Raw genomic sequence first — 14,851 nt, 5'->3', positions numbered from 1 at the left:
GGACAGTGTGGGGATGGAGGGGGTAGTGTGAGGATGGAAATGGCAGCGTGGGGATGAAGGGACGGTGTGGGGATAGAAGGGACAGTGTGCGGATGGAAGGGATAGTGTGGGGATGGAGGGGACAGCGTGGGGATGGAGGGGATAGCGTGGGGATGGAGGGGACAGTGTGTGGATGGAAGGGATAGTGTGGGGATGGAGGGGATAGTGTGGGGATGGAAATGGCAGAGTGGGGATGAAGGGACGGTGTGGGGATAGAAGGGATAGTGTGGGGATGGAGGGGATAGTGTGGGGATGGAAATGGCAGAGTGGGGATGAAGGGACGGTGTGGGGATAGAAGGGACAGTGTGGGGCTGGAAGGGATAGTGTGCGGATGGAGGGGCAGTGTGGCGATAGAAGGGACAGTGTGGGGATGGAGGGGACAGTGTGGGAATAGAAGGGATAGCGTGGGGATGGAAAGGATAGTGTGGGGATGGAGGGGACAGCATGGGGATGGAGGGGATAGCGTGGGGTTGGAGGGACAGTGTGGGAATAGAAGGGACAGTGTGGGGATGGAAATGACAGTGTGGGGATGGAGGGGACAGTGTGGGAATAGAAGGGACAGTGTGGGGATGGAAACGACAGCTTGGGGATGGAAGCGACAGCGTGGGGATGGAACGGGCAGTGTAGAGATGGAGGGACAGCGTGTGGATGGAGGGGGGGGGGGCGGCGAGAGGATTACATAGAGCTGGAGGGGATTTCATCACCCAGAGCATTACTGATTCTGATCGCATTTCAGGTGGCCAAAGGAGTGCACAGCAACCTCACCAGCCCCCAGGCACTGACCCAGGGGGATGTGGAGCCCTGCCAGCCATCAGAGCACAGAAGCAGGGCTGGGACCCCCCCCAGGAGCACTCCCCATCACACATCAGACCTGGAGATGACAGCGGGGGCTCCCTGTGGGGCAGGAATCACCCCAAAGTGGCCTGTTTCCCTTCTGCCTGGCAGGGAGGCTGCTGCCACCTCCTTGGCAGATCACCCTGGTATTGCAAAGGGGTCTAAGGAGACCCTCCTGGGGCTTGCCTTCTTCCCAAACCACCTTACCCTCCCTGGAGCAGCCCCACGTCCTGCTACTGGGGCAGATCCTGCTCTGCAGCCCCTCTCTTTGCAGGACTCAGTGCAGTCAGCATATACACACCAGGGAGATCCTCCTCCAAGTCCAAAGGACTGTTTTGTAGGGAGAACAAATCTTTTGTGGGGTTTCCACACACACGAGTTCCTCCCCACAATGAGGCAGTTCAGGTTCTTCCTGCAATCCAAAATGCCTGTTTGTGTTCATGAAGTTGGGTTTTGTAAACTGCACGGGCAGGAACACTCTGCGAAGCAGAAAAAGCAGCAAGGGGCCGCTGAGGATGCCGAACGGCAGCAGCTGGAGGCGGATGCGAGGGTGGAGGTACATTGGCACATGCCACTGCTGAGAGCAAGGGCTGTGTGTTTTAGCATGTCCACCATTGCCCAGCGACAACCAGCTGTTTGACTGACAGGGACAAGTATCGCTTACCTGTTTTATTCCCCCAAGCGCTCCACAGAAGTTGCGCTGAAGACTCGAATACTCGCGGCCTTTCCACTCCTCTGGGCAGCTGGATCGGCTGAAGCAATAGTAGCCGTGTTTCAGCGGTTGGGTCTAGCCGTTGTTTGAGACGCAGCCTTTCAGCCACGAGGTGGGTTGATACCGGAGAGGTGCGGAGCAAACGTCGTCTCCTCCCCAAAGCGCCATGGAAGTGGCAGCTCTTGGGCTTGTGGCGGCTGCGATTCGGGGCTCGCCGAGCAGCGCGGCGCATCTTCCCAAGGGGCTGTAACGGACACAAGCTCTGGTTCAGACTTGGCCAACAAAACACGTGGAAGTAACGATCCGACCAGGGCCCATCACCCGGTGGCGGAGCAACGCACCTCTGCGCCTCCTCCATGGGCAACGAACCGCTTGGCGGCCTCACTTCGGCTTTTCAGGCAGCGGCTTTTCCCCCGTGGGGCCACACAGGCCAGTCATGGCTGGGAGGCAGCTGGGGGCTTCCTTGCCGAGCCCAGGCCCCAGGGCGCCGGCATGGGACCCTGCCCTCATCCCAGCCCTCGCTCCGCCACCAGCGGCTTTCCGAGGCCGGGCCGTGGGTCCCTAAGCCTCCATCCCGCCCCTCGTGTGCTCGCCGGGGGCCGGCAGCCCCACCGCTGACCCCGGCCTCGGGCCCACAAAATGGCGGCCGCCGGGTCCCCATCGCCCTGTCAGCCGGGCCCCGGCGGCCGTAGGAACCTTCGTGCGGCGGAACGCGTGGGCGCGGGGGGCGGTTTCCGAGCCGGGCCGGGCCGGTTGGAGGAGGTTGGGCCGGGCCCGGCCCCGCCGCCATGGCCGAGGTCTCGGCGGAGCTGGAGCTGTTCCGCCGCCGCTGGCGGGAGGAGCTGGCGGGGGACGCGAAGCGACGGCGGCGGGAGACGGCGGCAGCGGAACCCGAGAGCCGCCGCGGCGCGGAACCGGGCGAGCCGGGTTACCTGACGCTGGCCCGCGGCCTGCTGGACGGCGGCACCCCGGCCTGCCGTAGCCCGTCTCCCGCCCGCCCCACCGAGGAGCCCGCGGGGGACGGGGACGGCGACGGCGACGACCTGCTGGGGCAGCTCATCCGAGACCTGGTAGGGCTGTGCGGGCCCCGGGGCTGTGCCGCGGCCCTGGCGCTTTGCCTCGGGGTAGAGACCGGGGGCGAGGGGTGGAAGGAAGGGGGTTGGGGGGGGGTGGGCTGTGGAAATTTGGGGATGGTGGTGGTGGTGGTGGCTCCTCTCTGGGATGGGGTGAGAAATGGGGACGCTGAGTTTTGGGTCCCTGCGAGCTTGCGTATAAGCTCAGCTTCCAAATACATTGCGTCTTACAGGGGTTTAGCCCTCCAGAATCTGCTTTTCTTCTCATGAGGCGGTACTTTTTCTTCCCCTTAAAAAAAAATATTTTGTGGTGTGTTCAGGCCATTTGATGCAGCTGCAGCGATTGAGGGTATCCTGCCTTGTGACACAGCGGTGTAGTAAGAAAACAAGTGTTAATTCTTTAAATAAAGGAGTTAATTTGGAAATAGTCTTAAATACAGTTCTGAACCAGATAAAAGTTACTTTGGTAAATCCTCTAAATGCAATAGAGATTTTATTTACAGCGTAGGAAAACTAGGGGGGAAACCCATTTTCTTGCTTCTCACTAACCTAACTGTAACTAATTACTCTTTGCTTAAAAAAAAAATTAAAAGGAACAGATTAAATTTCTGTCTGCAAGGCACAAATTAATCCATTTACAGAATTAGTGCTCCATTAGCACACAGGAGCCCAAATCTGTCTCAGAGGGGATGGCAGTATTTGAGTTTTGGATTCATTCCAGCAGACTTTTCGACAGGCTGGTGCTGACTTAACATTACTGCTTCGTTTGCGGCGGTGAGCACTGTGCTAAGGACAAGCTGCGTGAATTTTGGGGATGTGGGAAGGGAAGACCTTGATCTGTCTCTAGTGTTAAGATTGCATTACAATGGAATTAGTATGAACTGTTGCTTGAGCTTTGTCGCAAGCTCGTGCTTACAGTTTGACTGTGAATACTCTTGCGGGTCATTTAAAAAAAAATAAAAATCTGTATAGCTGTTTTTTCTTTCTTTCCCCCCCCCCCTTTTTCATGAGAAAGCTGTCGGTCTTGACTGTTGTGCCTGTACCGGTCTGTCTGTAGGCAGTCTGTCCTTCGATGATACCTTTGGGTACGTGCAGACAGACCAGGTTCTGCTGGTTGGACACGAGTCAACTCCAATTTGGAAGCAATATATTCATAGTGGTGCTGTGCCTGAGCTCATAAGCCTAGAGCTAATAAGGCTTGCCGAATGGCTCCTCTTATTAGTTTGGGCAGCATGTTGCTCTAAAATGGTTATGCAGCTCCTGGATCTGAGCTGGTTCACATCTGGGCAGCTTGGGGTCTGTCTGCATGTGGCCGTGGAGATGCGCTCTCAGAGTTCCTTTTATATTTTCCTTTGGCATTCCCTTTGGAAATAGATGCAATTTAAATCGCATGAAAACAAACAATCTTGCAAATCCACAGCAGGCAGCAGAGCCAGTGGCCTTCGTGCAGAGGGAAAGGAAAAGGAGCTGTTTGTGCAGGAAAATTGTGGACGTGGAGGGAGGGGAGCAGAAAGGTTGGTGTAAGGTCCTAGTTTAAGTAACTTCAGAATGAGCGCGAGGTTCCAGTGTCTATAATCTGGTGCTGTTTTGCTGAAAAGACCTAACGGGAACATTGCCCATGTTTGTGCTGTCTAAACGCTTACCTAGGGTAGAGCACCTTTTGCATTAAAAGCTTCCATGCAACCATATTATACAATGGTTTTCCTGTGTAACTGTACTTTAAATAAACCCAGCATTGCCTGGTTTTGCTGCTTCGTTGGCACTGCAAAGGGTCCAGGTTTAAATGAGGAAGGAGTAGTTGTAGAAGACGCCTACAAAGAAGCAAAGGTATCGGGGCTAGAGAAGTGCTAAGAGGCAAGGCATGATCCTCATTTGGGATCTGCCTGACTTTCTGATGGCAAACAATGGAGGTAGGTTTTAACTGAGCAGCTGGTTTTGTGCATGGGGATTGATGGAGAGTGATCAGGTGTTTGGGAGCACTGGGGAGGTACAGAAACCAGGAAAAAAAACTGGAGAGCAAAACTTTGAAATGGGTGACATAGAAATGGTCAGAATGGGCTGATTTTGCTCTCTCCGTTATATAGTATAAACATTTGGAATGTCCAGATAGAAACGAAGGAGAGGACAAATCTGGATGCCATAACTGCAGGAAGAACACTTAATAATTATGTAGATAAAACAAGCAAAAAAAACATGTAGGAAAAAATGTATGTGCTGCATTTAGCTGTTAGATTAAAACGATGGATTCCTTGCTTTTAATTTTTTTTTTTAGATACTTAATCAGTTAAAGCAGCAACTCTTTCAGCATATTTCATATTAAGAAGGTATTTATAGGTTACTAATGAAAGACAGAAACAAACTATAAGGTCATCTCCATTCAGTTTTATATAAAAGTATTTGTTCATTTTTCATCATCTGTGTTTGAAATCTTGTAAGTGAAATTAACAGTGGGCATATGTCTTCAAAGTGCTTACTTGTTTGGTCTTTTTGATGCTGAAACCTTAGACAAACTTTTTTACTAGAGCTCGTGTCTTGCCTTTCTCTGCCATCTGACTATAGACAAGCCTTACAGTTCTCCTCAATTTGCTTTTTAGCTCCACTATTAGCCTTCTAATATTCTTTACCTGATATGACTCGCAGAGAACAACGAGTAGCTTGGGTACCTTCATGCTGGTGTGGTGTCTGTGATGTTGTGCCCATAAGGAAGGGGAGGCAGAATTACTTCTGCCTTTTTTATGGAACTGTGATGGCGCTGAGGATGCAACATCCTTTCTTCCTACTACGGTAACTTTTGCTGCTATCTAGCTGTGCGTTAAAGAAGCCTAACAAATTATTTTCTCTTTTTTCTTTTCAGAATGAAATAAACGAGGTTCCTTTCTTTGATATCCAGCTGCCTTATGAACTGGCACTGAAGATATTTCAGTACCTGGGCAAGACTGAATTGGGAAGATGTGCTCAGGTAAGTGCTGCTGACAGTTTGTTTCTCTGATACCATGTAAAATTGGCAGAAATATTGAAGAAGCGGGCAGGCACCTTGATGCAGGGAAGATGTGTGGTAGCCGTAGTAGCTCAGCTGATTGTGCTTTTACTTATTGGAAATACATCCAAAGCTGAATATTGGAAAAATAATAGTAAATGAGCTGGATTTATAGCTTGCAGTTGAGTAGAGTTAAATAAAACATTTGTGGCTTGGGCAAGAGCAAAGCCTTAAAAATTAAAATAAATACTTGCAAAGATCTTTTGATTCAAGCGAATGTATTTAGAAACAAGTGAGTGTCTTGCTGCAATATTAAGAACTCGGCACTTTACTGTGCCAAGGGCATGGCAACAAAGCTGTTCCTCCTGCTTTCCAGTCCGTGACTTGAACCATGGGAATTGGAGTAGTAACTTTTTGTTTGTAGTGATTTCATGTGAGGCTAAATTCCTAGAGGACACTGATTTTCCTCCCACCCCGCAAGAAGTTTATATTTTTCGTTGGTGATACTTTAAGAGAGTGCTTTCACTAGTCTGTACTCAGACATGGTCCATAATTTATGTGTGGTTGTAAACTGCCTGTTTCCTAAGTTAAACGCTCACACACACCTGACTAAGAATTGTTCAGCCCACGCTATTGAGCCTCTTCATGTCCTTTCTGCACATGTTGACTGATGAACCTGCTCTCTGAATGAGTCTTCAGAGCAAACTTAATTGGCAAGTGTTGATTACCCTGTGAAATAGAGTAGAATATTGTGCATATTCATTGCCAGCTTCTCCTGTGGCCACTATTTAGTGTCTCAGGCTGGTTGTTCATTGAACTCTTACGTACAAAGCAGATCTTGCAACTTCACAAAAATCCAACCAAAACCATTCTTTATGTTACACTCAAACCATGCCCTGGACTGTTGTAAGAGAAGGAAATGTTAACATGTAAAAATTGAAAAGTGATGGACAGGGTATAGCTTTGTTGTGGATGGTAAACTAGACACGAGTATTATCCAGATGGCACATGCATTGAAACAAAATCGGACTTGTCATGTTCAGTATGAGCAAGTCATGGCATTAAATAGCTACAGGTGGTTATTGCTTGAATCTTTGACTTGCTAATGCCTTTTAGGAGCAAGGACTGTTAGAAGAAAAATAATTCCTCTTGCAGGGCTTCTGTTGCAGAGGAAAAAATTCTCTAGGATTATTTTTGGTGCTTTCCAGGGGACTGTGAAGCTTTCAGGTATGCTCGTGTTTCTGTCGTTTGAGGTAGAGATACGCGGTCAGTAAAGGCTGCATCCCATGGAAAGGAACAGGGTTGCGTATTTGAAGTGGATTACTTTAAGGTTATTCTTTGTCTTTCTCTTCCCTCGCGCCCCAGGCATGATCAGTTTACCTCATGGCATAGTGAAAAGATTGGCTGATGAAGGGCTGCTCCATTTCTCTGTGCTTGGGCTGCACTTGATTTCTCTCTCTCTCACTTTGGTTTCTAACTTGAACCTGTTCTCATAAGATATGTTTTAACACTGAGAAAATTTTCCACATTTCTCATTTGTCTTCTCAGTCTTAGTCAGTTGGTCCTACGTGGCAGCTGACAGGTAGCTGAACAAATGCCTGGTGTTTTACAAGGCTTTCCAAATGAGATGAATATCCAATGCTTTTAGTGCAGAGCTGGCTTCTTTTTAGGGGTTCAAATAAAAAGCAAAGCAATAAAAATAAATACCATTTTCATTTTTCTCTTGGTGATTTTGTTTTTGAAGGGGGGGAAGCCCTCTTCTGTTAAATGGAAAGCCCTGCTGCTTTACGGTGTTACCGTAGAAAGGTTTTTTTATTAAGGCGCCTTGGGATTTTAGTGAAATTGGGCCAGTTAGTACAATTGGCATCGTGAACTATGTGAGTGCCTTTGGAGAAAACCTGTTTGCTTAGTTCTTTATGCCAAATTGGTAACTGACTAACATTAAAGTAGCCTGACTGCAGAGCCTCTTTGAGATTTAATCACACCACAGACTGCTCTGGAGAACTTTAATTTCACCCTGATTTTTCCCCCTCCCCCTCTTCCCCACAGCTTTTCTTTGATTTTTGGAATTAGTACTATAAAACACAAACTATCTGTATGGCACTTGAAATACGAAAGCCATGTGCAGCATGTAAATTAATGGTGTCATCGGTTCCTGAGCTCTGGTGGGTTCACAGTAGTTGTGCAATATTCAGTTACATCCAGCAGACCAGTCTCTGTTGATATCCCATGTTTATAATTCAAGGACAAAGGTATCCAGGACTTAATTAGTCAGCAGAACAGTCCAGAGCAATGGCAAATTTTTCGCTCTGCTTTGTGCCAGCCCTATGAACACCTTTTGATTCTGTTCTGACCACTGAAAGAAATAGTGATGCTATGAGTGACTCTCTTGTGACTTCTGTGATGAGTGGGTTTGAGAGCAGTCAGTCCTTCCTCCTGGTTGTGATGTAGAGGGAAAAGCAAAACAATCACTTGGGATACCACAAGTATGACAAATTGAAATACATCAGAAGTTGTGTTATTTGCGGCTGATACTGCAGATACCTGCAATTAACTTCACTCGTGGTCTGAGGACCTAGCCTTTAAACTGTCAGCTTAGTGATAAGGTGATGGGTCTCATCTATTAACTTCTCTGTATACCTACAGTTGTTACTGCTTTCTAGTAAATACCAGACTGCATAAATTGCATTTTGTGGTCTGAAGTACCAGTACGTACTGAATTTTGGCAAGGCTAAGGCAGTTTTATTTCTGAACAGATCAGTGGTAAATTGCCTTGAACTGTTAGCATTTTCATCTGAGAGAAAGTTTAGAAATGTTTACCAACACAACAATTGTGTATGTATCTAGGACAAGGGAGATTGCTTCTAGGATTTTAAGAATGAATTGTCTTGCATAAATCAAGAATTTCAGATGCTTGCCTCTGGAACTTCTGGAATTTTTAAACTGTTAGGCTTTTAGTTTTTATACATTAAAAAAAAGAAAATCTCCTCTATTTTTTGAGCATACTTTTGCATCAAAGTTGTATATGGGTAACAGTAATCATCCATCCTCCTCGTAGATTAGAGAGCAGACAAACTGTTGGATAAGGATATCCCGGGCTCAGGATGAGACTTAAGATAACAGATGGACCACCCAGTGGATAAGGAATTGGCCGGTTGGTTGCACTCAAAGCGTTGTGGTCAATGGCTTGATGTCCGAATGGAGACCAGTGACGAATGGCGTTCCTCAGGGGTCAGTATTGGGACCAGTGCTGTTTAACACCTTTGTCGGCGACATGGACGGTGGGATTGAGTGCACCTTCAGCAAGTTTGCTGATAACACCAAGCTGAGTGATGCAGTTGACACGCTGGAGGGAAGGGATGCCATCCAGAGGGACCTTGACAGGCTTGAGAGGTGGACCCATGTGAACCTCATGAAGTTCAACAAGGCCAAGTGCAAAGTCCTGCACGTGAGTCAGGGCAATCCCAAGCACAAATACAGGCTGGGCGATGAGTGGATTGAGAGCGGCCCTGAGGAGAAGGACTTGGGGGTGTTGGTTGACAAGGAGCTCAATGTGACCCGACAGTGCGTGCTTGCAGCCCAGAAAACCAGCTGTATCCTTGGCTGCCTCAAAAGAAGTGTGACCAACAGGTTGATGGAGGGGATTCTCCCCCTCTACTCCGCTCTTGTGAGACCCCCCCCTGCAGTACTGCGTTCAGCTCTGGGGCCCCCAACATAAGAAGGACATGGACCTGTTGGAGCAGGTCCAGGGGAGGGCCACAAAGATGATCAGAGGAATGGAGCACCTCTCCTATGAGGACAGGCTGAGAGAGTTGGGGTTGTTCAGCCTGGAGAAGAGAAAGCTCCAGGGAGACCCTATAGCAGCCTTCCAGCACCTAAAGGGGACCTACAGGAAAGACGTGGAGGGACTTTTTACAAGGGCGTGTAGTGACAGGACAAGGGGTGATGGCTTTAAACTGAAAGAGGGTAGATTTAGATTAGATGTAAGGAAGTTCTTCCCTGTGAGGGTGGTGAGGCACTGGAGCAGGTTGCTCAGAGAGGTTGTGGCTGCCCCATCCCTGGCAGTGTTCAAGGCCAGGTTGGATGGGGCTTTGAGCAACCTGGTCTGGTGGAAGGTGTCCCTGCCCATGGCAGGGGGGTTGGAACTAGATGATCTTTAAGGTCCCTTCCAACCCAAACCACCCTATGATTTTATGATGATTCTATGATTATGGCTGTGAATTGACAAGATGAGCATCTTCCACCTGGTATGGCTTCCATCTGAATGGCTTTGGCTAAAATACTATTTGGCGCTACATATTGTAGTGAACTGAGAGTCCAGATATTTCCAGTTGAGGCCCCTGGCTTCAGCAAATGAACCTTGACTACGTCTTTTGTGTCTAGGGATAATGAAACAAAGAGTTATCAGATGGAGAGGGATGAATAAACCTTCATTAGGATTTGAGCCAGTTGATTTAGAGAGGATTAGAAGAACTTTAGGATTTGATGGAAGAGGTGGGGTTTTTTTTGGGGGGGGGGGGGGGAAATCCCCAAATGGCAAAACCAAATAGCAAAACCTATGTCAGCAAAAGCCTTCAAAGTCCTTCAGAACATTATTGCTTGCTGAACTATAAGATATAAAACTGTTCCTGTGTGGAGCTCAGGGGAAACCGAAGTTTCTTTGCTGAGAACAGTTGAGAACTGTAGTAAAAAGATAATAGGAACACTGAAGACAAAATTGAATTGGGAACTCTAAATCTATAAATGAATGTGTAAGATGTTGTCATTGATCGTTGTTGGAGTTTCTACGTAGTGTAGATTTGGAAATAATGATGTTCGTAGTTTAATAAGAGCTTTGCACCTCTCAGCTACTCTCCAACAAGCAGAATGTATGGGTGCCTATAAATAAAGCCATAACGCTCTGGCTTTCGGGGCCTCACCTGAAACTCTTAAGTCAAGCAGATCTAATAAAGCTGACTTCAAGCCAATGGTTGGTTTTAATGCGGCAGCTCACAGTGGTGCTGTAAAGTGAAATGCTTGAGACTCTTTTATTAGCGATTTCTTGCAGCTGAGGCTCGCTCAGTGGGGCTTTTACAAGGGATTGTCATGCCAGTTTTGGTGCATTAAGAAAAGGCTGCATTAGGGACCCTTGGAAATTCATGCTTGTAAAGCAGCAGGATTCGATGTAATTTGATTTAAAAAAATCATAATAGGATAGGATCTTTATTCCTCTTGAATGTTTGTTCCTGAAAGTTGAAAAGGCAGTCTAAATTTTATGTAGTCGTGTGTCCCCCCCCCCTTTTTTTTACTGTCTTTATAAAATGCTTTTAAGACCTTGAAACTGGAAAGGTCTGTACAACATTGTCTATTTTGGCAGACTCCAAAGATGTGCTTTTTTCTTGTTTTTTCTTTTTTTTTTTTTTTTTAAAGGCAAGGCAAAAGTTGCCGTAGTTTGGCTTTGTTTACTTCTGCTTTTGCATTAGCCTGTCCCCTCAACGTTAGCATAAATGTGCTGCTGTTACGGGAGGGGGGCAGAGGTGCTGTTACTGTTGACCAGGCTTGGCCGGGGTGCTCAACTCCTGCAGAACACCTGCTTTTTTTGTGTGTCAGCAAAAAGCTGGGTGTTTGTTGTTTTTTTTTCTTTGAGTGATATATGGATTTATGTTACTTTAAAATCAAATTGAGAGCAAATTCCCCACTAAACTGTAATGGTTTGAAATTTGGATTGGTTTTGGTTTTTTTTTTTTGCTTTAGAACTTCCTGAGTGTGTCCCTATAGGGACAGGAGCATTAAGCACTGCTTTTTTTATTACAGGATGATGTATAATGCTAGAGAAGACTCGGTGCTGTTTCTGTCATTTGTAAGGCATTATGATTGCTGTATCCAGGTTGTTTTCTTTGTCTGGTGGTGGAAGGAGATTGTATGTCTGCTAGTTTGAATTGACATTTTTTGTGAATAACTAGAATAATAGCTCTGCTGGACTTCGATATTCCTGTTTGAGAGCTGCTCGTACATGTAGGTATCAAATCTTAAAAACATATGCAGGTTACTCAGTCCATTCCCCTTTTTTCTCTCATGTTAAACTGCCCTCCCTCCTTTGGAAGAAACAGGTCATGAGATACGTCTTATGATGGAATTCTAGATTCTTACTGGGATGTGTTTTTTTGAGAGCAGCAATGATACTTGTGTGTCTTTACAGCAAGACCAACCAGCAACACAACTTAAACAAGATGGATAGAAGCTTCATAAAGTTTTCAAGGGGACATCCCTGCTGTTCATTGCAGGGCATACTGTCCCACTGTTTGGGGACTATATAGTATGCAAGGAGGTTTGGGACCATGTGCATAAGATGTTTTTGCACTTACTGTGACCCAAGGAGAGCTGTAAGACACGGGGTTGTGTTGACGGGACTGACCTGCTTTCTGGTCCTTAGCTGCTGTCTCCCTGCGGTTTTGGGGGTGTTCTGGTTGGGCTGACCAGTCAGTCAGTCTTGGCCTGATGCTGCATTTAATACAGCAGACTAAGGCAGGATCTTCCAAGTCATCACATATAAAATTTGACAGATCCTGTTACAAACTCTGAGATCTCTTGATCTATTTAAGGTGGGGCGTGTTGTTTTCCTAAGCCTTGCTACACGCTTTGTTGCTCCAATGGTTTTTGTTCTGCATGGACTTCTTGCAAATCTGTACCAGCCAAAAGGATCTCGTACTGTCAGCGTTCCTCGTGATACATAATTTTGTGAAGCTATGCTTTGTGTTTGAAAGCTGTGATTTTAAGAAGTCTGAAGCAAGGTGTGTGTGGTAATGATAAAATACAAAGGAGATTTACTTGTTCCCTATTTTATAAGATTAGAGTTCATCTTTTGCTTCCCTGTGCCATGTTGTATCTGTGTGTAAATGTGGAAGGAGTGGCAAGTAAACACAAAGAGATGGTCCTGTGAAAGGGTGTTAATGGGAGGCCTAGATTCTTGGTGTAATCTTGGGACTGAAACGGACATTAGATGCTTAATTGTAAGTTGCTAAAAATGATGTCAATCTGAGAAGGCTTTTTTAATCTTTTGGAACCAGCATACAATTGATTACTGCTTTCACCGGTAGCGGTTTTCATTGGTTGCATCTGTTTTTTTAAATTAAGAATTACAGAGAACAAATGCTACTTAAGTTGGCTCTTACCTCTTGAATCTTTAATTCTAAGCCCACAATTGATTATGATGAAGCTGTTCTCTCTGAAATGGACAGCAACTTGAGGCTACTTGAAAAACTTAATAATTCATTCCTATTTATGCACACTGTAATACAATAGGTTATAAATCACTAATGGTATACACCTAATCAGGCATTGTCAGTAGGACTTTAGAGATCTAGTGGTATGATCTGAGAGGTTTTCTTAGCTCTAAATGTGAAAATAAATCCTTTTTTTCTCTAAACTTACAATGCTGTCTTAATTGTTTTCTTGCTTCTTTTCCCTTCAAAATTTTCTAATACACTGATATTTCAGGTTGGCAGCGTGGTCACTAAACACTGGTGTCCATGTTGCGTGGAGTTTTAATGGAGTAGAAACTCAGTTATTTTCAAAAGATTCCATAGAAAACAAGCATTTTGTTAAAGGTTTCGTCTTTTTATACTCTCAGTAGTATGAAGGGTGAACAAATGTCTTTATTTAGGTAAGCATTTAGTCTCAGTGCAGGCCTATATTGATATATATGTCTATATTTCACATGTTATTTAAATCATTTTATATGAAATCTTTTTACTTATAACTTTATGATATATGTATATAAAAAGTAAATTTGGTTTCTAGGTCAGCAGGACATGGAAAGTACTTGCAGAAGATGAAGTATTGTGGTACCGGTTGTGCCAACAGGAAGGATACCTCTTAGATACGAGCATCTCTGATCATTCCTGTTGGAAGCTCGCCCTCAAGAACTGCCGTGCCAGAGAGCGCACTTTGAAAACCAACTGGAAGGTAAAAGGGAATTTCTTTAATGGCATCCAGATGCTGTAGAAAAAACGGGAACCTGGTTCAAGCAAGTGGTAGTGAAAAGTTGGTCTTTTGTATTGCAGCTTCTTTTTGCCACTTAAAAGGGGAAAGCTGCTGAAGGATTTATAAGGCTTAGCCTTAGCTGTAATACCTTTTTTCCCCAATGGCTGATTACTTTTGGGAGTGAGTCTTTCTGTTTGCTATGCGACTCCATTGGCTTTGGTGAAAGAGAGATGTTTATACTTCACCCATCCCTTGATAATGAGAATCAGCCTTTCAGATGAAAGCTGCTTCCCCTGCTCATTACATATCCTGGCTAAAAGAAAGCTGTAATTTTTTTGCTGTTGGGATAGTTGTTTCTCTACTTAAAGATTATGAATTATAATGAAGAGTGATAGCTTCTTTCTCCTTCATTTCCATCGGTAAAAAATTCCAGGCGGCAAGCATAAAATAGATGTGTCTTCTCTCTTAGCTGCACTGCAACTTGTCAGTAGCAATAGCAAAGCTTGGAGATTCTTACAAAGCAGCAAATTAACTTGGTTGATGAATGTATTGCAACACCAACACCATGTCTTGTCTTTCTGTGCAGAACCGCATCGGTGCTGTGAGCCAGCTGCAATATGAGCTGGGAAAAATTCTTTGTGATGTACATTCTTGCGATGGAGTTGTTATTGCTGGGTGAGTATGATGTTGCGTAATGCTCACTTAATCTTCACTGTTTCAAATCTCATGTACTGCTTTTTAATGAATTCAAAAGAAGCACCCATTTGAGGCAACAAGAATGAATTTTTCTGACTACAGTTCCTTTATGGGTGAGGTAGATTGTCCTTAAAGTGACTGATAATGATGGTTATCTACAAGTCATTTCAGCAGTGCAAATTTTTATTGTACTATTCAAAAACCTATCTCATGTACATGTAGTCTCTGTGAGGACTATAGTACTTTCTGATGAACTGTATCTATTGTTTTGCTGTGGAAGCACCCAAATGTATTAAATATTGTACGCATCTACTGAAAAATGCTCTTTTTATTATTTGTTTCCATAAAAATCTCTTAATCACGAGGATAGTTCTGTGTGCTGTCACAAGATAACTTTAGAAGGACTGTTACTGTTCTCCATTGTTATTTAAAAGACAATCTGGGCGGGGGGAGGGGGGAACCACCAAAAAATAGACAAACTCAAACTTCTCTTTTCCTAATATAAAGCTTTGTCAGGACCTTGATTTAATGTTAGCTATTCATTTGGTTTATGCTCTT

The 14,851-nt window shown here is 45.3% G+C and overlaps 1 protein-coding gene across 5 annotated transcripts in view; it reads left to right on the top strand.

The window, feature by feature from the left end:
- Positions 1-690: 690 nt before the first annotated feature.
- FBXW8 (F-box and WD repeat domain containing 8) overlaps positions 691-14,851 on the top strand; it is a 58,037-nt gene continuing 43,876 nt past the window's right edge. For 4 of the 5 annotated variants that reach the window (XR_007506809.1, XR_007506806.1, XR_007506808.1 and 1 more), the window contains exons 1-4: positions 691-2,655; positions 5,513-5,617; positions 13,415-13,579; positions 14,184-14,272. Coding sequence is in view for 1 of the 5 variants with exons in the window: in XM_049806815.1 (XP_049662772.1) it covers positions 2,374-2,655; positions 5,513-5,617; positions 13,415-13,579; positions 14,184-14,272 (641 nt within the window). In the remaining 4 variants the exon portion in view is untranslated. The remainder of the gene's footprint in view (positions 2,656-5,512; positions 5,618-13,414; positions 13,580-14,183; positions 14,273-14,851) is intronic. The other variant, XM_049806815.1, reaches the window with a different exon arrangement.

Source organism: Accipiter gentilis, chromosome 7 (assembly GCF_929443795.1).
Source record: "Accipiter gentilis chromosome 7, bAccGen1.1, whole genome shotgun sequence".
NCBI lineage: Eukaryota > Metazoa > Chordata > Aves > Accipitriformes > Accipitridae > Astur > Astur gentilis.
Note: the sequence above shows the minus strand (reverse complement) of the source record. Positions and strands in the feature narration are given on the sequence as shown.